The 23,348-nt window shown below is 45.1% G+C and overlaps 1 protein-coding gene across 1 annotated transcript in view; it reads right to left on the minus strand.

The window, feature by feature from the left end:
• Positions 1–3,192: 3,192 nt before the first annotated feature.
• The window catches only part of LOC147115969 (heparan-sulfate 6-O-sulfotransferase 1-like), a 356,034-nt gene continuing 335,878 nt past the window's right edge, over positions 3,193–23,348 (minus strand). Inside the window, exon 2 of the mRNA XM_085990641.1 lies at positions 3,193–6,840. Within this exon, the coding sequence (XP_085846767.1) occupies positions 6,135–6,840 (706 nt within the window). The 3' untranslated portion in view covers positions 3,193–6,134. The remainder of the gene's footprint in view (positions 6,841–23,348) is intronic.

Genomic DNA, 23,348 nt, shown 5'->3' on the forward strand with positions numbered 1-23,348 from the left:
CCTACTGTCCGAGAAAATGGGAGCAGTGGTTATGGTCTGAAATTGTCGAACTCGATGTTGAGTCCAGAAGTTTGTAAAGTGCCTAATCGAAGAGATGCTGTTCCTCGAGCTTCTGTTGAGTTTCATTAGAACAGTGTAGGAGGCCAAGGACAGAGAGGGAGCAGGATGGAGAATTAAAATGGCACGCGACCTGAAGCTCAGGGTCACGCATGCGGACTGAACAGAGGTGTTCCGCAAAATGGTCACCCAATCTGCGTTTGGTCTCCCCAATGTAGAGGAGACAGCTGTTTAAAAGCTCTGATGTTCTGCTCAGCTGCACATTGGCCCAGTAATTCCTGTCACAACGCGTGAGTACGGACAGGGTACTCACGCGTGTGCCAGGAGGAATTGCCGGTTTTCAGCATGCACAGCGCATGCGCTGAAAACCGGCATTTCCTGTCCTCTGACCCAAGGGGTTAAGAGGCTGAACGCATGCGCGGTATTGGGCAGCGCGTGCGACTTGGATTTCCTGTATTTTTACAGATTTGCGCATGTGTAAAGGGCTCCGGTTTTTACGCATTGAAAAACCACACGTAAGTACTTAGTTTTACAGGTAAGTGGTCTTTTAGTACAATTTAGAATTTTTTTTTCCACAGGTTTATTATTTTTAAAGAATCTACAGTAAGGTAAGTTTAGTTTTAGACCCTATTTTTTAAAAAATTTATTTTTTTCAAAAATTTGATTAATTGTTTAAAATAGTTTTTTAAAGTTATTCATAGTTAATTTAATTATTGGGATGCTTTTTAAAATTTTATTTAAAGTTTAAGTAGTGTTTTGGGGTGCCATACTTTTCATGAGTTTGACAGTCTTTACTATCAAACTTATGAATGAAGTTTCCCCTCCCCTGATTGGCTGAACAGTGCTCACCTGATCCCAGCCGGCACATCGCACTAACTACGCCGCTGGGTCAGGTTAGCACAGCGCGCCGAGATCAGAACCAGGCCACTTACAGGAAATCCACTGCGGGCCAGGTTTCAGATGTCAGCGCGCCGGGTAAGTGCACATCGGGGGCTTGCACACGCGGCAAGCCCCCGACAGGAATTACTGGGCCAATATATCCACCCTTACAGGGTTCAAAAACCTCAAGGTTTGAATATTTAAATAAACCATTTAAAATACAAAGAACACTGGAGCTAATCAAAAAATTAATTTTCTACACAAGTAGATAATGCAAATAATGTTTTTAAATTTGAATTGAGTAGTTTACTCTTTCTGATTTCAAATCTGAGGTTGATTGCACGCATATACATAATAGCAAATATCAGGTTCCAATGCCATGGATCTATAAACCAGTTTTGTGAATGCTGGAAATGGCAATGCTAGAGAATTCAGCAGCACAGATTCTCTGCTCTGCTTCATTTCCTGCTCTTTGGAGCTGTATTCATGTCCTTGGCAGTCACCTGATCAGCCAAGTGACTCTTCAGCCATTTGGGAAGTACAAAATGAGTGTCGTTGAAACCAGTCCCGATTGGCCAGCTTGCTGCAGGGAGAAGGAACAAAATCTTACAGAATGAAGTCACCCAATGGAAAACTTAAGTAATTAGATTTTGATTCACTGTCTTTAAATTAAACAGAAACTGGTGAGAATTACACCCCAGTTGTTGAAAGCAGAACATCCCTTCAAAATGTTGGCATTTTAAGACGGAATGTCATTCTTTTCACTTGCTTCTGAAAGTTATGATGTGGGGATATTAGTTGTTAAGTTTAATAAAGTTTTTAATGAAACTTTATTGGCCACTCAGATATGAGTACTCAAGTCAGGTGCCTGGTCACCTGTCTTGTTTTGGACAAAAGCTGCCAAGCATAGCCTTCAATACAAACTACTGCACAACCATAGGCTTTTCATTGTCATTTAAGATGACAATCTGGAGCATTTTTTTTCTTTGCTGTCTTTTCCTCAGTGCCTTGTAGGCTTCATTTAGGTTGAATATCTGTACTAATTTTTGCCTGGGTCCATCAATTGAAAATTGAGAAACTATGTGGGCAAACTGAATTTAAGAGCAGTTCTTCACTTGAATCAAACAGAGGTTACTGTAGATGATGTATGTACTTGCACACCAATGGGAACGGAGGTTACTGTACATGATGGATGTACTTGCACACATATACGTCCATCTAGCCCTCCTTCTACCACCCTGGTAGTCGTATGATACAATGATAATGATGTTGTTGACTAATCATAGCAATCGATCGCAATCAATTTGTCTGCAACAGACCCAGAAATAATACGAGGGAAACGTCAATGGTGGAGAGCTTTGGGAACCATAGGTCCAAAGTCATCTTATTTCTCCCAAGCATGTGACACTTACCACGTCATTAAAAAAATCTGAAATCACATTAGTGTGGGTTAACTGCAGTGGGGAAGGGCTCATTAGAATGAGATTCAACATCACAATAAAATAGCAGATATTCAGTGTGTAAAATCTGTAATATCTTGCCAATTATCAGTGTAGGATTTTCAGGAAATACACGCTGAAGAGACAATTTTCATATTCACACAGAAATCATCATGTCAGAATTTATGGAGTAAAACAAGAAACCAAGAGCAGAACAGTGCCCGTGGAATAAAGAGATTCGCACTCCATTTAGTGCATTGTCTTTAGTCATTCTCTCACCCACAAGGAAGACTTTGAAGGCTCAGTCACATCTTCAGTGCTCATTAATCATGGGCCACCCTTCCAAATGCCTAACGGTAATATCATTGATTGCAATTTCCCAATTTCCCCCAACTTCCTACAGTTTTTTCACTGAGTATGTTCTAAAGATATTGCTCACAACACATGCAATTGAGCAATTTTGATTCCAGATTTACAACTCGGAACAAGTTTACAAATGGTTTCATAGAAAAAAAACTTGTCGTGTCACAGCCTCTCTTTAACCCTTTCATATAGTGGTTCAAATATTTTATTCCTGCTCATTCACATATACTGTCCCTGATGGGGATTGTGACAAGGCTTCCTAGACAGGTGGAAACATCAGAGCACTTTTAAAATTAAGCCATCATCTCGGTCACCAATACATTTAGAGGGGCAGTGTCATCATAAAATATTTACACATAGTCAACCACCCTGACAGAACTAGTGACAAGAACTGTCAACATTGGTGAAAATGTTAGAAGTGTGATTTATGTTTGATAGTGATATAGACGGCAAAGCCATTTAAACATATTCATTTATTTTATCCATTTGTTTCTCAGTGACATATATCAAAACATGTTAAAATTTTCACCCGAAATGAAAGCCCATCACTCCGAATGAGTGACAGCCAGCACGTCTGTTGGGAGCACGAGTACATAGCTGCATTACCAATCGCATCTGCCACTACAAGTTATTCATCTTTGTTTTAATCAAACAATAACATATGAAACCTGCAACTGTTCCAGAAACAGCCTGCCCAAGGACTCGCTACAAAGTTGACACCTCCCCTTTAAATGCTCGAATTTGGTGCCTGGGGAAAAAGAAATTGCACTGAGTTGTCACTGGCTCCTTCATTGGCAGTAACCAGAGAGACTCCATATATGGCTTTGCAGCAATTTAAACAGAAACTAACTTAGCTCCCAAAATGTTACTGCATTTGTTGGAACCAAGCGCGCCCAGGCAAAATGATTAACTTTGAAGGTTGAATAAGCACAACATAAAAACAAATCCTGAGCGGCCCCTGGTACTGTACTTCCACATTTGCTGGATTTTGGGGGAAAAAACCCTTTAACATTGACAACAATAGAGCAAAAGTAATAGTAAATTAGGATTTCAAAAGCAGCAGTATTTATATCCAGATTACACAGATTTTGCATTTATAAATGTAGACCGTTTGACAAGATGATCCCATCTGAAATCTCCAGAGAGAAAGAAGGTCATCACTTGTTATCGCTGAGTAGCAGACTACTCAATTACTTCTCTGGTTTTTGAATATAACAAATAACTTATTACTCAAATTTGGAATATTTTACATCTCTAATGACTCTCATATTTGAAACAGAGGGAGCCACAACAGGTCGGGTACAGATGGAAACCACTTTTGTCTTCGACTCATTAAAATTTTCTCTGAAGTAAGAGAGAAAGAGTGTGTGTATGTGAGAGAGTCTATGGTTGTACATGTTGGGGAATATAGTGGTGTACAACAAATAAGCTCATTCACCCCATCCAATTTAGTTGGTCTTTATTGAAATTGGTACTGAGGAATGATCCATCATGAGTATTCAAAAATGGAGAGGGGAAGAAATATGATTTCCTGCTCCCTCCAAATGGTAGAATTATAAAATATGTTATGGCTTTATCATAATTTAAAATGGTTAACCTAACAAAGATTATACCCCTCTCAAAAAGCACCTCCATTTCCTGTGATCAGTCAAGATCTGGTGATGGATTCTTAAGAAAGTACCATCAGTATTTCCACATTGTGACGCTGAAAGTCAGCTTTCAAAGTACCATGCTCGAGAATGGTCAAGTTAAATTCCTGACTGAGAAAGTGGCTCTGATACTCTATTCAAACAGTGTCCTAGGCCACACTTCCATGATCTAAAAGCAAAGCGGCTGGTACGTAACACTTCTATTAGACCAAGGTTATGGAGTAAGGGGGCCAGCACTACAGGACTTAAAAATGAATCTAAAATTGGCCTGCACTCACAAAGAAATGTACCATCGGGTTGTTGGATGTCTTTCAGGAAATGCCATACAATTAGAATTGCTTCCAGGTTGGTGCCTGACATGAACAACATGAAACGCATGGTAAGAGTGGCATTCAATGTCGTAGTGAAGAGACTCAAGACCTACAATGGCCTATCTGCCCTGCTGATAGGACTATATGAACTATTATAGAATGGCTGAGAAAATTATAGAAGCGAAGGTATAATATTGATTTTTTTTTAATTTAAGTTCAGTCCTGTCAAAATGAGTATCAAGGGAATTCCCAATACCATGTAGAACCGTGATAAGTGAAAAAAAAAAACACAATAATCTTTTTTTTAATTTCCCGTATGAATTGGCTCAACATACTAAGTATCCGCAACATCAGGCTCAGATGAGATGAATGTGTGCACAACTGCTACATGGCATTAACAAACTGAACACAGAGCAATTTGAACATGACCATTAGTAATTGAACTGGGCTCAGGGACAAAGTCAGTGTCTCCGAGTCACACAGATCAAGAAGGTCCAAAAGTTCGATCCCCAGTCTGTGCCGAGATAGCTGATCTCATCCAAGGCAGCAGTAAGGGCTCTGCAATTGGCCACGGTGCTCCATGTTTCAGAAAGGGGAAAAAATTAAAAAAAAATAAAAAAATCGGGCAGGGTTCCCACTCCTGCTTAATATACGGTGACCTCTGTGTGGGTGCCAGCTGAGGAGTGGATGGGGCTTGGCCAAGTTGTCCCCTCCGCAGTTAGATAATCGACCTGCATTCACGTCAAGGATCACACGTGAGTAACAATCATTCGCATGAGGTACTGGAGGGCAACTAATGTCCATGGAACCGTACCCTAGTAAAGGAGTCAAGTCCTTCAGGAAAGGAGTTGGAAAGCAAAAAAAGAGAAAAAAAGGATTAGATTGGCCTAGAGTGGGAATGACTGGATTGGACGAGACGGAATGCTTTTACTCAGTGGTTCACTTGGCCAGTGGCTGTACAAAATTTCAACCCTGAATTTTAAAATTTTCAAAACCATGAAACCATCCAAAATGAACACAACTGCATATCATGTTGAGAGTTAAACAGCATCAGTCACTAAGCTGACACAAACACAACCAGTTTCTCATTGCAGGATGCATTTACAGGCACCACAATGCAGTTGAAATGTTTTGTTGTCCATTGCTCATAGCTCTAAACACATCCACTGCATTGGGTCACAAGATAGTGCCTTTAGATCACATGGTTGGCCAGCTGGAGTATCCTGGCTTGATTCTGTATCCAGATCCGTTGTGCACCTGGGCGGTCTAGAAAGACCCATACTGCTCTGAAGCAAACATCTCTGTTTTACAGATTCATTTTAAAATTACAGACATAAAAATTTTCTTTCAACCTCCAAGATCCATTATGATCTAGAAAACCAAAAGTTCATTCATCATTGTTTTAAGAACTTGAGAGAAGCCGTAGTCCACCGTGGCTACCATTTCTCAATATGGCTCATGTAATCCTCTGTGGGTATACGTCCCTGGTCTTCCAGTTCCTCTTTGGGTAGTTCCTCAGGGATCTTCTGTTGCTGCTGCTCCTCCTGATTCTGTATCCGCCGCTCCATCCTTTCTAGCTGCCTCTTGTACTGGAAGCGCTGTTGGAAAAGGTCCTTTGCATAGTCATACAGCTGCACGTCTAGGTCATTGAGCTCCTCAATCCTATGGATCGTCTCATTATCGGTCTCCACGCCCGATGCGCGAGTACTGTTGAACTGTATGAAGGGTTTAATGAACTGTAAATGAAAAGTCCGCTCAAACAAGTACTGTGTTTTCCTTTGGAATTCAGTCAAACCAAAGAAAGCCATATCTTTGAGGTTCTTCTTAGCACTTTCCAAAAGCATCTGGGCCCTCTTCCTCTCACTAATAAAGGACATGTTGTAGCAGCCCACCAAGCTGAGATCTGCTAGCATCCTCACCTGGCGATTGTTAGCCAGATTGAATGGGCAGTCCATGAATTGCTGAAGTGTGCAACCTGACCAATCGTTCCCCTCATAGCAAGATGGCAACTCCTCGGGCGTTGGTGTCCTCCCGTCACACATATGGAGTGAAGTCTTCCACGTGGCTCCTCGTTGGACATGCCTCCACTCACTAAGGTAGCGTGAAACTGGATCTCTTAACATTGTGATGTAATAAAATTTCCTGCAGATGAACAAAGAAATACAGTAAGTTTCAGTCTCCTTACTGACGGGACAATATTGCAGACTATATTATCTATCTCATCCGGTTAAAATTTCTGTTTCAGCCTTATCGATGATATAACATACTCTTTGTTAATCATAATGCGATTTGATCAACATTTGTGCTGAATAGGAATGCAGCCTTTCAGACAGCATAACCCAACTTACTTGATGAATTCAGTTGCTTCAATTTAACATTTGATTAATAAATACAATGGATTCGCAATATAGAAAACTTTGCTCATAAGAGGAGCTTGGCACCAGGCAGTTCTAATAATGAGGCTAGACGGGGTAAGGCTGTTCCCACTAGTTGATCGTACAAGGACTAGGGGACACAGATTTAAGGTTTTGGGCAAGAAACACAGGGGGGATGTGAGGAAAAACTTTTTTACGCAGCGAGTGGTGAAGACCTGGAATTCACTGCCAACGGAAATGGTGGAAACGTAGACACTCAATGTTTTGAAGGGAAGACTGGATAGGCACTTGAGGGAAATACACTTGCAGGGCTACGGGGATAGAGTGGGAGAATGGGACTGACTGGATTGCTCCACAGAGAGCCGGCACAGACTCGATGGACCGAATGGCCTCCTTCTGTGCCGTTATGACTATGAAAATGGTTCTCTGTTCAGAAACGAAGGGGGCAATTTAAACTTCGGCGATATTGACTTGGCCATCCATTATACACCTCACCCAATTTTCCTTTCCATTGTCAATGGTCAGGAAAATCAGGTATGCTGTATAACGGGTGGCTAAGTGGATTACACCCATTTTACACCATCGACCAAAGTTAAAATTACCCCCCAAATATCTGAGTGCCCACAGAATCAAAATGTTCCCTTCCTAACAGAGTGGTGGTACCAAGCATCACTGAACTAATTCCCAGTGCCAGAGAGAGAGAACAGCTCGAGTCCTGTTCGGCTCAGATCTCGCCCTCAGTCATGAACCTGGGAGGATGTTGGGTGGCTGCAGACATGTAGGGACGCAACGGCACTGAGGAATTCTTGGTGAACGTCATCTTTCAAGGAACGTCCACAGGCTCGCAAGCTAAATACCTCTCGAGGTTTCACCCAAAGAATTCAGAAAATGTGCAAATTCCAGGAATAATTGCTGGTTGTTCCTCTATGGCTCTTAAGCTAAGCAAACATTTGGATAATGAGGGGCTGATTTCAGAAGGAATTGGCAGCAATTTAGTCCACTGCTTTTGTTCCTGAAAACACACAGGCTGCAAAGTCAAAGCCTACAGGCAGGTTTTTTTTTTAAAAACAGCTGAAAATTAGGCTGATTGCTGCCTATCCCCGGAATAAATTGAAATGAAAGCCAAAGTGATTACATAAATAATGCACGATTCATTATCTGTCAAGAGTAATGTATGAATGCAGTTTACCTCATTACTGCCTTACAAAGGACCAGTGTGTTAGGGCTGCTTATGGGACAGATATAATCTCTCCACTTCGTAGCACATGAATTGACTAGTCTGAACATTCAACTTTTTTTTTAATGTGCAAAAGTAACTTAATTCCATTGGACACACCATGGTACTTTGTTGCTTATAAATTGAAAATTAAGCAAATGTTTATTCAGCACCGTGGCTATGTGACAACTCAGTTTATCAGATAGCAAACATGCAAGAAACTCAGAAGGAGCTGGCCCATGGTACGACAATCGCTGTGTGGTTTCTTGTGAAGGAGGTCAACAGTGGCACAAGTACAAGTACAAGAAAGACTTGGAAAAACTTGCGACCACAATGGATCGCCCACTCCGGTGTGGAACAGGTCCCTTATATCACTAAAGGGGAAATCGCTGAAACAGATCTGTCCTTTATTATTGCACAGTACAATATTACTTGGTGCAAACGTGCAAGATTAGAATTTGGACAGGCAATTAATTTTCCACAATGGAGCCTTGGGTTAAAAGATTTCATTGAGGCTGCCTGATGGCTCAGTAAGTTAAGGTAACAGGAACAAGGATACAAAGGGTGCTGCTTGATGGAATAATGGAATTCGTGAGTTGGACTGAAAACAATCTTGGCAGGAGAAAACAGAAGGAGATGATAAACTGAAGGAATAAGCTCTCTCAGGGGTCAGTGAGTACTGGGTTTGTGCTGTTCACCTTATTAATATACACCTTGTAAAACCACCAAACTAAGTGGTAAGTGACAAGTGTATAGGAGATTGATGATATGCAAAGGGATGAAGCAGTGAGGTTGAGGAACAACACTTGTTTTAATTAAGAAAGCTAGGGCCATGGGGCAGGACCCTTTTAGCCCTGGTATTATTCTGGTGAACCTGCGCTGAGCCCCCTCCAAGGCCAATATTAAACAGAAATTAGTGCTGAAACAGGCCATTTGGGCCAACTGGTCTATGCCGGTGTTTAGGTTCCCCATGAGCCTCCTCCCACCTTCCTTCAGCTCAACCGATCAGCACATCCTTTTATTCAGAGTGGCATTCTTGACACTTCTGAAGAAATCCAGACTACTTTCCCACCCCCCTCCAGATGCAGGCGCTAATGTACAGGGATGGCAGTGACAGAAAAAGTTGGAGGGAGGGCAGGAAGCTTGGGAAGACTACATACATCTGTTTAAAAAGTCAAAATTGAAATTTGAGCGATCTAAATATGAAGTGAGCCAACTGTCCATTGCTAGAGCGTGAAGGTAATGTTAAAGGGGTTGGTTGATTCTCAGCCAAGATACTAAAACCTGGCACACTCACAAAGGAGGAACACGAGCAGCCAGGCCCATCTATACTCAGCCTTTGAACCGACTGACTGATGAGTCATGAAACAGTCTGAAGCCCACTACCCCGTTCTCCTAACTGGCAACCATGCAATAGATGCCAAGCAGTCATTAAAAAAAAAATTCTAGCTGCCAAATCCAGTGTGTTCCTAAGAGTAAATTTCCACTAGCATGGAGCACGATAGATGACAAACTAATTGAATTTGTAGCACCAGGCAACCTTCCAATGGTGTCACATTCAAATAACACATACTGTCAGATCTGTTGTCAGTTTAAAGCCAAGTACCATTGACTGCTATAGCTAGTCATGAATACCAGCATGCACGAGGGAGATGGCACGGGAACTGGCACTGTGAGGTGTTGCATGGACCAAGCTGTGCAAAACTGCAGGGAAGAAACATTTGAAGAGAGTTTCGGCAATGGTTGAGCTGTTGGACTTGGGATTTTCTGAATGTAAGGGAGTTGGTTTTTTGATTGAGGATAAAAGTTCTCGCCAGAGCGCCGAGATTTGTTTCATGGTGCAAATGAGATGCACATACTGGTGCAATAAAATTACAGATTGTAAAAATTGTACAATTTGGCCCATCAACTGGAGCTATCTAATCTCATTTCTTTGCTCTTTCCTCATATCCCTTTGGTCTTCTTTTCCAAATACTTATCCAATTCTCTGCCTCATCTGTATTCATTTGTGGTAAACCGTTCCATGTTGTAATAACCCTATGTTTGAAACAATTTGCAGTGCTTGTATTTTTCTCACTAACAGCATGTTGAGACACACTTGTTTTCTCTGTGAACTCAACAGTTTTATACATCTTTATACTATACAAATACCTCCAATACCAAACGCTGAACTAGAAGATTCCTCTGTGGATGAAGCCAGAGAGTGAATATGCCTCAGAAGGCACAGAATATCATCTCATAAAGTGTTTCACCCCCGAGGCAAAGCAGTGCCAGGAAGAGAAGTAAATGTCTGGAGGAAGTGGTGGAGGTAGAGGAGGGAGTGTCAGTGGAGGAGGGAGTGCCAGCGGAGGAGGGAGTGGTGCAGGTAGAGGAGGGAGTGCCAGTGGAGGAGGGAGTGTCAGTGGAGGAGGGAGTGTCAGTGGAGGAGGGAGTGCCAGTGGAGGAGGGAGTGCCAGTGGAGGAGGGAGTGCCAGTGGAGGAGGGAGTGGTGCAGGTGGAGGAGGGAGTGCCAGTGGAGGAGGGAGTGCCAGTGGAGGAGGGAGTGCCAGTGGAGGAGGGAGTGTCAGTGGAGGAGGGAGTGCCAGTGGAGGAGGGAGTGCCAGTGGAGGAGGGAGTGGTGCAGGTAGAGGAGGGAGTGCCGGTGGAGGAGGGAGTGCCGGTGGAGGAGGGAGAGTCAGTGGAGGAGGGAGAGTCAGTGGAGGAGGGAGAGTCAGTGGAGGAGGGAGAGTCAGTGGAGGAGGGAGTGTCAGTGGTGGAGGGAGAGGAGCTGGATGAGGGGGGAGATGGGAATGGTGGAGGTAGAGGAGGGAGTGGTGGAGGGAGAGGAGGTAGTGTCAGTGGAGGAGGGAGTGGTGCAGGTAGAGTCGGTGGATGAGGGGGGAGGTGGGAGTGGTGGAGGTGAATGAGGGGAGGTGGAGTGGTGGAGGGAGTGATGGAGGGAGAGTCGGTGGATGAGGTGGGAGTGGTGGAGGTGAATGAGAGGGAGGTAGGACTAGTGGAGGGACTGGAGGTAGATGAGGGGGAGGTGGGAGTGGTGGAGGTGGATGAGGGGGAGGGGGGAGTGGTGGAGGGAGTGGCGGTGGATGAGGAGGAGGTGGGAGTGGTGGAGGGAGTGGAGGTGGATGAGGGGGGAGGTGGGAGTGGTGGAGGGAGTGGAGGTGGATGAGGGGGAGGTGGGAGTGGAGGTGGATGAGGGGGAGGTGGGAGTGGTGGAAGGAGTGGCGGTGGATGAGGAGGAGGTGGGAGTGGTGGAGGTGGATGAGGGGGAGGTGGGAGTGGTGGAGGTGGATGAGGGGGAGGTGGGAGTGGTGGAGGGAGTGGAGGTGGATGAGGGGGGAGGTGGGAGTGGTGGAGGGAGTGGAGGCGGATGAGGGAGGAGGTGGGAGTGGTGGAGGTGGATGAGGGGGAGGTGGGAGTGGTGGAGGGAGTGGCGGTGGATGAGGAGGAGGTGGGAGTGGTGGAGGTGGATGAGGGGGAGGTGGGAGTGGTGGAGGGAGTGGAGGTGGATGAGGAGGTGGTGGGAGTGGTGGAGGGAGTGGAGGTGGATGAGTGGGAGGTGGGAGTGGTGGAGGTGGATGAGGGGGAGGTGGGAGTGGTGGAGGGAGTGGGTGGATGAGGGGGGAGGTGGGAGTGGTGGAGGTGGATGAGGGGGAGGTGGGAGTGGTGGAGGGAGTGGAGGTGGATGAGTGGGAGGTGGGAGTGGTGGAGGTGGATGAGGGGGAGGTGGGAGTGGTGGAGGGAGTGGAGGCGGATGAGTGGGAGGTGGGAGTGGTGGAGGGAGTGGAGGCGGATGAGTGGGAGGTGGGAGTGGTGGAGGTGGATGAGGGGGAGGTGGGAGTGGTGGAGGTGGATGAGGGGGAGGTGGGAGTGGTGGAGGGAGTGGAGGCGGATGAGTGGGAGGTGGGAGTGGTGGAGGGAGTGGAGGTGGATGAGTGGGAGGTGGGAGTGGTGGAGGTGGATGAGGGGGAGGTGGGAGTGGTGGAGGTGGATGAGGGGGAGGTGGGAGTGGTGGAGGGAGTGGAGGCGGATGAGTGGGAGGTGGGAGTGGTGGAGGGAGTGGAGGCGGATGAGTGGGAGGTGGGAGTGGTGGAGGTGGATGAGGGGGAGGTGGGCGTGGTGGAGGGAGTGGAGGCGGATGAGGGGGGAGGTGGGAGTGGTGGAGGGAGTGGAGGCGGATGAGTGGGAGGTGGGAGTGGTGGAGGTGGATGAGGGGGAGGTGGGAGTGGTGGAGGGAGTGGAGGCGGATGCCAGGACTTGCATATTGTTCTGATCTCGTGCAAGCAGAGCCCCCGTCACACATGTCTTTTTAAACTGCTGCCTACACAAAGCTCCCCCAACACAGCCAACCCAGTAAAGTCACTAATGCAGCCTCTGAGCAGCTCTTTATACTGTGGGGCAGATTCACAGCTGGAAGGTGGGGAATTGAGATCACCAGCAACCTCAACACAGTGCCGAGAAACTATCAGAATGTTTCTGGGGCAATGGTTAGCTGAGTGGAATGGGCACGGCGGGCTGCTGAATCAATACTGAAGATATAATGGTTTTCAGTGGGACACGCTTCAGATGACACTGAAACTACTGCAGGTAAACCCCTGCTCATCGGCAATGGTAGAATTTGTGGAAAAGGATTGATTATTTTGTTTAAAAAGAAATTACCTCCTCCTTTCCTGAGACACTGACTCTTGATCTGATTCTACAGGCATGAAGCCCAAATGTACCTCATCCTAGAAACCATTTTCATGAGTCCACACACACAGTATCCTCGTTTGATACCCGTGCGCGCGTACACAAACACATGCACACAAACAACATACACGCACACAGAAACACCATAACACACACACACACACACACCAACAATACTCACACACAAACACGTACATTCCATGGGGCCACTAGAAAGCAGTCAGGAGTAGTGGCCCTGGGTGAAGGTGCTAACTTTGTTTCCCCAGCCTGGCCCAGAAGAGCCAAGGCAACTGGCCCAATCCAACTGCCAGCTGGCTGAGACCTGCAGACTCAGCACAGACCGAGGATTAAACCCGGGACACTATGGTCTGTATCACTCACGTCGACACTGGCTGTTGCTCATGATGACAGGGAATCGTAGTTAATTAAAAAAAGAAATCTAAGTCTCAGGTCCCGAGGCTTGGGACCTCTGAAGAAAATGTGGCAAGCTGCTTCAAAAATAAAAATCTGAAATCAATTCTTTTTGTCTAATAAAATAAAAACAAACTAAATGTTGGCAAAGCTGACAGTATTGGCAGGACACAAAGTAGATTTCTCATTTCACAAAACAAAACAATTGTGGTGGCTTCCAGGGATTTAAAAGAAACTTTTAAAAATGTAAAAAGGTTCTTTTAATAAAGAGTGCCCTCATTACTTCATTCAATCAAGTCACTGGGCACTAACTGAGCAGTGGTCTGCCACGGAGTATAATCTGCTGCCCCAAGGCATTGTGGAGGTTTGCAGACTTGGCAAAAGAAGTAGAACTCTCTTATTCTTCCTCCAACATAAGCAACTTGTGATGGTTTTTAAGAAGTTGGATGCCAGTGCAGAATTGAGGGAGCGTTTAGTGTCTGATGTATTATCCTTTGAATGGGGTGTTAATTAGAGGTCTTGTCTGTCCATTCCCCTTGGTTCAGGTGCATGTTGGAGTTGTTTGGGCCTGTATTCACTGGGATTTTTAGCATTGTGGTTGAGAGTTTAGAAATTTAGTGGGAGCACAAACGTCCAAGAAACACATCTGTGTACACTGCCTGTTTTGACCAAACTTTCCACACTACTCTGTTTTACTGTTCAGAGAAAGTTAATCAAACTAGACTGAAAGCCGGTGCCTCAAACTGCTACAGCTGTACGTCACTGAAGGTTGTGTATTCCACGTAATTTCAGAAAAACGCAAGTGAGCAACAAAAATAATCTATTCCAAAAGCAAGGCGTTCTCGCCATTCCTCCCTCAGCCAACACCACAAAAAAATGTTAACTGATCATTCACCTCCTTGATGTGTGTGGGATCTTGCTATGGACAAAATGGCTGCCGTCTTTGCCTACATACCAACAGTCACTGCACTTTGAAGTAATCCACAGTATGTGAAGTGCTTTGAAATGTTTCTAAGGTGCAATATAAATGCAAATCTATCTTTTTTTTTATGTTCCCTTGAATGGCTAGTTTTGCCACCTCATACTCAGCCAAGGAAGACCAGACACTTTACAAGCTACATTCCAACAATTTGATTTCTTTCACTGTGTAAGTTCACACCTCTGATATTCTTGAAATACCGAGCAGTACTGCACACTGAGCCTGTGTCTGATTTTGTGTGGAAACCCATCCACTACCAATTTACATAGAATTACATAGTATTCACAGCAGAGAAACAGGCCATTCGGTCCAGCAGGTCTAAGCTGGTGTTTATGCTCTACATGAGCCTCCTCCCACCCCTCTTCATCTCACCCCATCAGCATAACCTTCTGTTCCTTTCTCCCTCATGTGTTTATCTCGCTTCACCTTAAATGCATCTATGCTAGTCGCCTCAACTACTGCTGTGGTGGCGAGTTCCACATTCTAACCACTCTCTGGGTAAACTTTCTCCTGAATTCTCAATTAGATTTATTGGTGACTATCTTATATTAATGGTCCCTAATCTTGGTCTCCCCACAAGTGGAAATTTACAGGGGAAAAAAGGGCACAAAACCTCAAAAGTAGCTTTGGTGGCACAAAGTAGAAAAAAAGAAAATCCAAACTCGATCACTTACTGGGAAATCGCTCACATTTGGAATGGCCAAGTATAATTACATGGTGAGGCTGATTTCTTGGTAGGACACCAATCTGAATAGTTTAGGTTTACAGAAGCAACTGTGCATAGTGACTGTAGGCGACTCAAAAACCTCAACAAAGCCTTGCATATTACACAACACTTTATCACATCTCTCAAATGCCTCAAAAAGAACCTCACATATAATGCATTACTTTGTGGTGCCATGCCTTGTTATGTGGGAAAATGCAGTAGCTATTTTGCACACAGCAAGATCCCACAAACAGAATGAGATTAATGCCCATCTAATTTGTTTTTGGTGGTGTAGGTTGAGGCTGGTGGAGGACTGTGGATTGGGGGGGGGGGGGGTGGGAGAGAATTTGTAGGAAATTATGTTAAACTGAGGCCCTATCTGCCTGTTCAGGTGGATGTCAAAGATCCTGTAAGACTATTCTAATAAGGGCTGAGTGTCCTTGCCTTGACCTAACCGGCATCCCTATCTCAACCAATGCAACCAAAACAGATAAATAGGTCATTTATCTCACTGCTGTTTGTGGGATCTTGCTGTGCCCACAGTGGCTGCTGTATCTGCATACATAACGATAACTGCACTTCAAAGGTAATTCATGTGAACCATTTTTCGATGATCCTCAGAGATGTGATAATATATTATTTAATAATTCTATCTTTTAATTTTTTAATCACATCAAACTAACTTAGAATCATACAGCACAGGAGGCCATTCGGCCCATTGTGCCTGTGCCAGATCTTTGAAAGAGCTATTCAATTAGTCCCAATCCCCTGTTCTTTCCCCATAGCCCTGAAATCTTTTCCCCTTCAAGTATTTATCCAATTCCCTTTTGAAAGTTCCTACTGAATCTGCTTCCACCACCCTTTCAGGCAGTGCCTTCCATATCCCAACAACTCGCTGCATAAAACAAATTCTCATCTCCTCTCTGGTTCTTTTACTATTTACCTGAAATCTGTGTCTTCTGGTTATCCTGCCATCGGAAACAGTTTCTCCCTATTTACTCTATCAAAAACCTTCATAATTGTGAATACCTCTATTAGGTCTCCCTTTAACCTTCTCTTCTCTAAGAAGAACAATCCCAGCTTCTCCAATCTCTTCACATAACTGAAGTCCCTCATCCCTGGTACCATTCTAGTAAATCTCTTCTGCAAGCTCCCCAAGGCCTAGACATCCCTCCCAAAGTGTGGTGCCCAGCATTAGTCACAATACCCTAACTGAGGCCTCACCAGTGATTTATAAAGATTTAGCTTAACTTCCTTGCTTTTATACTTTACATATAAGATTGGGCTAACCAAATTAGTAACAATACTGTGGAGGAGGAGTTCCTGGAGTGTTTACGGGATGGTTTCCTGGACCAATATGTCGAGGAACCAACCAGAGATCAGGCCATCTTAGACTGGGTATTATGTAACGAGAAAGGATTAATTAGCAATCTTGTTGTACGAGGCCCCTTGGGTCGGAGCGATCATAATATGATCGAATTCTTCATTAAGATGGAGAATGAAGTAGTTGATTCAAAGACTAGGGTCCTAAATTTAAATAAAGGAAACTACGATGGTCTGAGGCGCGAGTTGGGTAGGATTGATTGGGGAATGTCACTCAAAGGGTTGATGGTGGATAGGCAATGGCAAACATTCAAAGACCGAATGGATAAACTACAGAATTTGTTCATCCCAGTTTGGCATAAAAATAAAACAAAAAATGTGACTCAGCCATGGCTAACAAGGGAAATTAGGGATAGCATAAGATCCAAGGAGAGGACATATAAATTGGCCAGAAAAAGCAATAATCCTGAGGATTGGGAGCAGTTTAGGATTCAACAAAGGAGGACAAAGGAATTAATTAAGAAGGGGAAAATAGAATATGAGAGTAAGCTAGCAGGGAACATAAAAACGGACTGTAAAAGCTTTTATAGATATGTGAAGAGAAAAAGATTGGTGAAGTCAAGCGTAGGTCCCTTGCAGTCAGAATCAGGGGAATTTATAATGGGGAACAAAGAAATGGCAGACCAACTAAATACATATTTTGGTTCTGTCTTCACAAAGGAGGATACAAATAACCTCCCAGAGAAGCCGGGGAACATAGGGTCTGATGAAAGGTTGGAACTGAAAGAAATCAGTATTTGTAGGTAAATAGTGTTAGGAAAATTGATGGGACTGAAGGCCGATAAATCCCCAGGGCCTGATAATCTACATCCTAGGGTACTTAAGGAAGTGGCCCTAGAAATAGTAGATGCATTGCTGGTCATCTTCCAGAACTTGATAGACTCTGGAACAGTACCCATGGATTGGAGGGTAGCTAATGTTACCCCACTATTCAAAAAAGGTGGTAGAGAAAAAGCGGGGAATTACTGACATCGGTAGTGGGGAAAATGCTAGAGTCCATTATAAAAGATGTAATAGCAGAGCACTTGGAAAGCAGTGACAGGATCAGACAAAGTCAACATGGATTTACAAAAGGTAAATCGTGCTTGACTAATCTACTGGAATTTTTTGAGGATGTAACTGGTAAAATAGATAAGGGAGAACCAGTGGATATGGTGTATTTGGACTTTCAGAAGGCTTTCGATAAGGTCCCACATAAGAGATTAGCGTGCAAAATTAAGGCACATGGGATTGGGGGCAAGGTATTGACTTGGATAGAGAACTGGTTGGCGGATAGAAAGCAAAGAGTTGGAATAAATGGGTCGTTTTCCGAGTGGCAGGCAGTGACTAGTGGGGTACCGCAAGGATTGGTCCTAGGACCCCAGCTGTTCACAATATATATTAATGATCTGGACGAGGGAATTGGATGTAATATCTCCAAATTTGCAGTCAACACAAAGCTGGGTGGGAGGGTATGCTGTGAGGAGGATGTCGTGAAACTCCAGTACGATTTGGACAGGTTGGGTGATTTGGCAGAAACATGGCAAATGCACTATAATGTGGATAAATGTGAGGTTATCCACTTTGGTGGCAAAAACAGGAAGGCAGATTATTATTTGAATGGCAATAGACTGAGAGAAGGGGAAGTGCAAAGAGACCTGGGTGTTCTTGTGCACCAGTCGCTGAAGGTAAGCATGCAGGTGCAGCAGGCGGTTAAGAAGGCAAATGGTATGTTGGCCTTCGTAGCAAGAGGGTTCGAGTACAAGAACAAGGATATCTTGCTGCAGTTGTACAGGGCCTTGGTGAGACCGCACCTTGAGTATTGTGTGCAGTTTTGGTCGCCTTATCTGAGGAAGGACGTTCTTGCCATGGAGGGAGTGCAGCGAAGATTCACCAGGCTGATACCTGGGATGGCAGGAATGACGTATGAGGAGAGATTGTGTCGATTGGGCTTATACTCACTGGAGTTTAGAAGAATGAGAGGGGATCTCATCGAAACCTATAAAATTCTGTCAGGCCTGGACAAACTAGATGCAGGAAGGATGTTTATGATGGCCGGGGAGTCCAGAACCAGGGGTCATAGTCTAAGGATAAGGGGTAAGCCATTTAGAACTAAGATGAGGAGGAATTTCTTTACCCAGAGAGTGGTGAACCTGTGGAATTCTCTGCCACAGAGGGCGGTGGAGGCCAGTTCATTAAATAAATTCAAGCAGGAGTTGGATATATTTCTTAAGGCTAAAGGGATCAAGGGATATGGGGAGAAGGCAGGGACAGGGTACTGAATTTGGATGATCAGCCATGATCTCATTGAATGGCAGAGCAGGCTCGAGGGGCCGAATGGCCTACTCCTGCTCCTATCTTCTATGTTTCTATGTTTATGCCTCTATTTATGGAGCCAAGGATCCTGTGTGCTTTTTTAACAGCCTCCTCAACTTCAAAAGAAATCCACACATCTAACTTAGTAAATGTGTGCAATTGCTTGCCATTAGTTAAAAAATGTTGGTATGTCACGGGCAAATCAAATTGCCTGACTAGATGCTTCAACCCAGAGAAGGAAGCTCTTCACTACTGAACTCAGTTGTATAGCGTTATTGTAAAACTCGAGAACAAAAAGAATAACCATTATCTCTCACCAAACTGCCCCAGTACCTTTACAATAGCCATCCTTTCTTAAACATTACACAGCAGAGTGCACTGGCTGATCTGTACATGACATTCCTGCTTAAGCCTTTCTTTACTTTCCATGTCAATCTGCGACAAAGGGTCTTTCAAATCACAACAGCCTGGTGCCCATACGCAAGCAATAGTTTAAAGCAGAACACACAATCAGGTTCTACTCTAAAGAAAGCTGCTCTGAGGATCAAAGCATTGACTAAGCAAGGTCATGACAAAGCCATAACTGTCTAAGCAGAAGACAATAAAAGCACCACCTCCAGAGAAATATAGCAAGCTGGGCGTCAGTGTTAGTCATTACAATGCAATCGCAAGGCTGACTATAGGAATACATAAGAACAGAAGAAATAGGAGCAGTAGGCCATTTGGCCCTTCGAGCCTGCTCCGCCATTCAATAAGATCATGGCTGATCGTCTACCAAATCTCCACTTTCCTGCACTATCCCCATATCCCTCGATTCCCTTAATATTCCAAAATCTATCAATCTCTGTCTTGAATATACTCAAAACTGAGCCTCCACAGCCCCCTGGGGTAGAGAATTCCAAAGAGTCACCACCCTCTGAGTGAAGTAATTTCTCCTCATCTGAGTCCTAAATGGCCGACCCCTTATTCTGAGACTGTGACCCTTGCTTCTAGACTCCCCAGCCAGGGGAAACATCCTCCCTGCATCTACCCTGTCAAGCCCTGTAAGAATTTTGTATGTTTCAATTAGATCACCTCTCATGCTTCTAAACTCCAGAGAATATAGGCCTAGTCTACTCAATCTCTCCTCATAGGACAATCCTCCCATCACAGGAACCAGTCTGGTGAACCTTCGTTGTACTCCCTCTATGGCAAGTATATCCTTCCTTAGATAGGGAGACCAAAACTGTACACAGTACTCCTAGTGTGGTCTCACCAGGGTCCTATATAATTGCAGTAAGACGTCTTTACTCTTATACTCAAATCCTCTTGTAATAAAGGCCAACATACCATTTGCTTTCCTAATTGCTTGCTGTACCTGCATGTTAACTTTCAGTGATTCGTGTACAAGGACACCCAGGTCCCTCTGAACACCAACGTTTCCCAATCTTTTACCATTTAAAAAATACTCTGCTTTTCTATTTTTCCTACCAAAGTGGATAACTTCACATTTCTCCACATTATATTCCATTTGCCATGCTCTTGCCACAAAGCATATCAGTGAAAAGATATGAATGTCACACACCAATCATCAGATGGCTTCAGTGAGCCATCTAAAAACAAGTTTGTATCTGCAAAGAGGCAAGTCTTCCCCATCCTTTCCTGAAGGCACTGATTCTTGCTGGGGTGCGGTTCCAATGGCTGCAGCAGCCATCTTGTATCTTGCCCTAAAGGTTAATTTTCATGTGTGGACCCAGACAGTGAGGGGGGGGTGGGCGGGTAACTTTTAAACCCTGGTCGGGCTACCGGCTGGGCGAGTGGGGAGCTCGCCCTGGAGCGGTAGCAGGAGGCTCTGCCGAGTGGGGAGCTCGCCCTGGAGCGGTAGCGGGAGGCTCTGCCGAGTGCGGAGCTCGCCCTGGAGCGGTAGCGGGAGGCTCTGCCGAGTGGGGAGCTCGCCCTGGAGTGGTAGCGGGAGGCTCTGCCGACTTCAATGGCCGGGCCTCATTTACATCCTGTTGGCCAGCTGTCTGCCTGAAAGGAGTGGAAAGAGGCAACTGGAGACATAAGCACTCGGATAAATCATGGGGGGGTGGGGGTTTGACTGCATCTCACAGGTGGGAAGGGGGGAGAGCGCCCAAGGTGGCAGAGGCCCAGGCTTTCCTTGTGGGGCCTGGAGGAGCGTTCCTGTTCCTCCTGGCGCCACTAAGGAAAGTTTAGCACTTACCTTACAGACCCTCATCTTCTAGCAGACCAGGTTTCACTGAACTGGGCAGCCACAGCATGGCCCTTGGGGTCTTAGGGTTCAGGCGGGCAGAAAAACAGCAGCCTTGAAATCACGGCGGGGCGGAAATGGAGAGGGAAATTGACCGGTCTATTATAACCCACGCTCCGCCCGGTTTCCATAGGTGGGGGCAGTTAAACCTTCCCCTAGTGTCTCAGGAGCCTATTTGTCTGTGAAGGGCATCACACAAGAGCCTAACTCCAACCATAACAGGCTCATACGCATAGTTTTCAGGAAGGGTCACTGGATAGGGATCAGGAGTTGGAAGCCTGGTTACCGTTAGGAGGGGCTAAGGTGAAATGCCGCAGCCCAACTGCTGCCCTACCTGAAATCTGCCAGCTCACCACATATTGGAGATAGAATCGGAGATATTTTGGTCTCTTACCGCTTTGTACCACACCAGGCTGGAGAGTGCCTTTATCGACCAGGCGATCGAGTGAACTGGTGGTGTTGATAATGAGGATAATTTATGCTGATTTTATAAGGATGCATGCACAACATTAGAAAAGAGGCACTTTCTCACTGAGTTATTTGTAGAACCTAAAATTCATGCTCACAATCCATGGCAATCCAGGTAAGCCATGCTTGCTGTACCAGAGATAACCACTAGAGGATGCTGCATCCACACTACCGATTACACTTCACTATTCCGTTTGGTCACCTCAAAAATCCAGGAGAAAACTCAGGGAAAATCTGCACAGAGCTCCCCGCTAGCTCAGCAGGTTTAATCAGTGAGCCACGGAGACCAGGAAGGTCCCAAGTTCGATCTGCGGTCTGCACCGTGTCAGGGTTAATGGTGGTTGGGATGATACAATCAGGTCCAGTGCCCTGGATTTGGGAGGGGAAATCAGTGTCTACTTCTGGTCATAATCCAGCGACCTTTACCGAGGAGACAGGATCCGCCTTGGCCGTGCTGCCTTTCCCCCACCTCCCACTCTCGCCTGTGTTCAAAGAGCCCGCTGACACTCACCGCCAAGGGTTCTAGAGGAAGAGTGGTCAATGCAATTATACTCAGGCAAGGGGCCAACATATTCAACAGAAACAGCAACAACAACAACAACGTGTATTTATATAGCACCTTTAACGTAGTAAAACGTCCCAAGGCGCTGCACAGGAGTATTATAAGACAAAAAATTTGACACCGAGCCACATAAGGAGAAATTAGGGCAGGTGACCAAAAGCTTGGTCAAAGAGGTAGGTTTCAAGGAGCGTCTTAAAGCAGGAAAGAGAGGTAGCGAGGCGGAGAGGTTTAGGCAGGGAATTCCAGAGCTTAGGGCCAAGGCAACAGAAGGCACGGCCGCCAATGGTTGAGCGATTATAATCAGGGGTGCTCAAGAGGGCAGAATTAGAAGAGGGCAGAATTAGAGGAGCGCAGATATCTCGGGGAGTTGTGAGGCTGAAGGAGATTACAGAGATAGTTGGGGCGAGGCCATGGTGGGATTTGAAAACAAGGATGAGAATTTTGAAATCGAGGCACTGCTTAACCGAGAACCAATGTAGGGGTGATGGGCGAACGGGACTTGGTGCGAGTTAGGACACGGGCAGCCGAGTTTTGGATGACCTCAAGTTTACGTAGGGTAGAATGTGGGAGGCCAGCCAGGAGTGCATTGGAATAGTCATGTCTAGAGGTAACAAAGGCATGGATGAGGGTTTCAGCAGCGGATGAGCTGAGGCAAGGGCGGAGATGGGCGATGTTACGGAGGTGGAAATAGGCGGTCTTTGTTATGCTGCAGATATGTGGTCGGAAGCAAGGGAATAAAAGCTGTTGGGGAGAAAGTAATTTACAGAGAGTACTTGTAGACTGTGATGTGTCAAAGGGTTACGGCCTTATAAATCTGCGTAACAATGCGTTGTCCAAAAGCTTTTATCTTTTGAGGAATTAAAAGGAGTTGGGCCATTCAGCCAAGTGAAACTCATCCTTCCATCACAGCATCCAACTGTACTTTCAATAACCCTGATGGTTCTGTCTCCCTGCTTGGCAGATTATTCCAAATATTTACCACTCTTTAAATAAAAGAGCTCTGCTTGATGTCGGTTTTAAATTTACTTTTCACTGATTTCTATTTATGTCCTCTAGTTCTACTTTGAAGCAGCATTCGGGGTTGACTTTGTTTACCTAAAGCATTTAACATTTTAGGTACCTTGATAAAGTTCTCCCCCCCCACCCCCCCCCCTCACCTACTTAACTATCCTCTTTTTGGTCTGTAAAGGTGAGGCTTCTCAAACCTTTCCTCGTAGCTCATCCCCTTTGCACTTGGCATCAGTCTTGTTGCTCTTCTCTGGACCCTTTCCAATTCGGGCATCTGTTTTTTGTGGTACGGTGACCAAGGCTGAACACA

The sequence above is a fragment of the Somniosus microcephalus genome, chromosome 6 (genome assembly GCF_052327205.1).
Source record: "Somniosus microcephalus isolate GS21.2 chromosome 6, FLI_Smic_1.0, whole genome shotgun sequence".
Classification (NCBI taxonomy): Eukaryota; Metazoa; Chordata; class Chondrichthyes; order Squaliformes; family Somniosidae; genus Somniosus; species Somniosus microcephalus.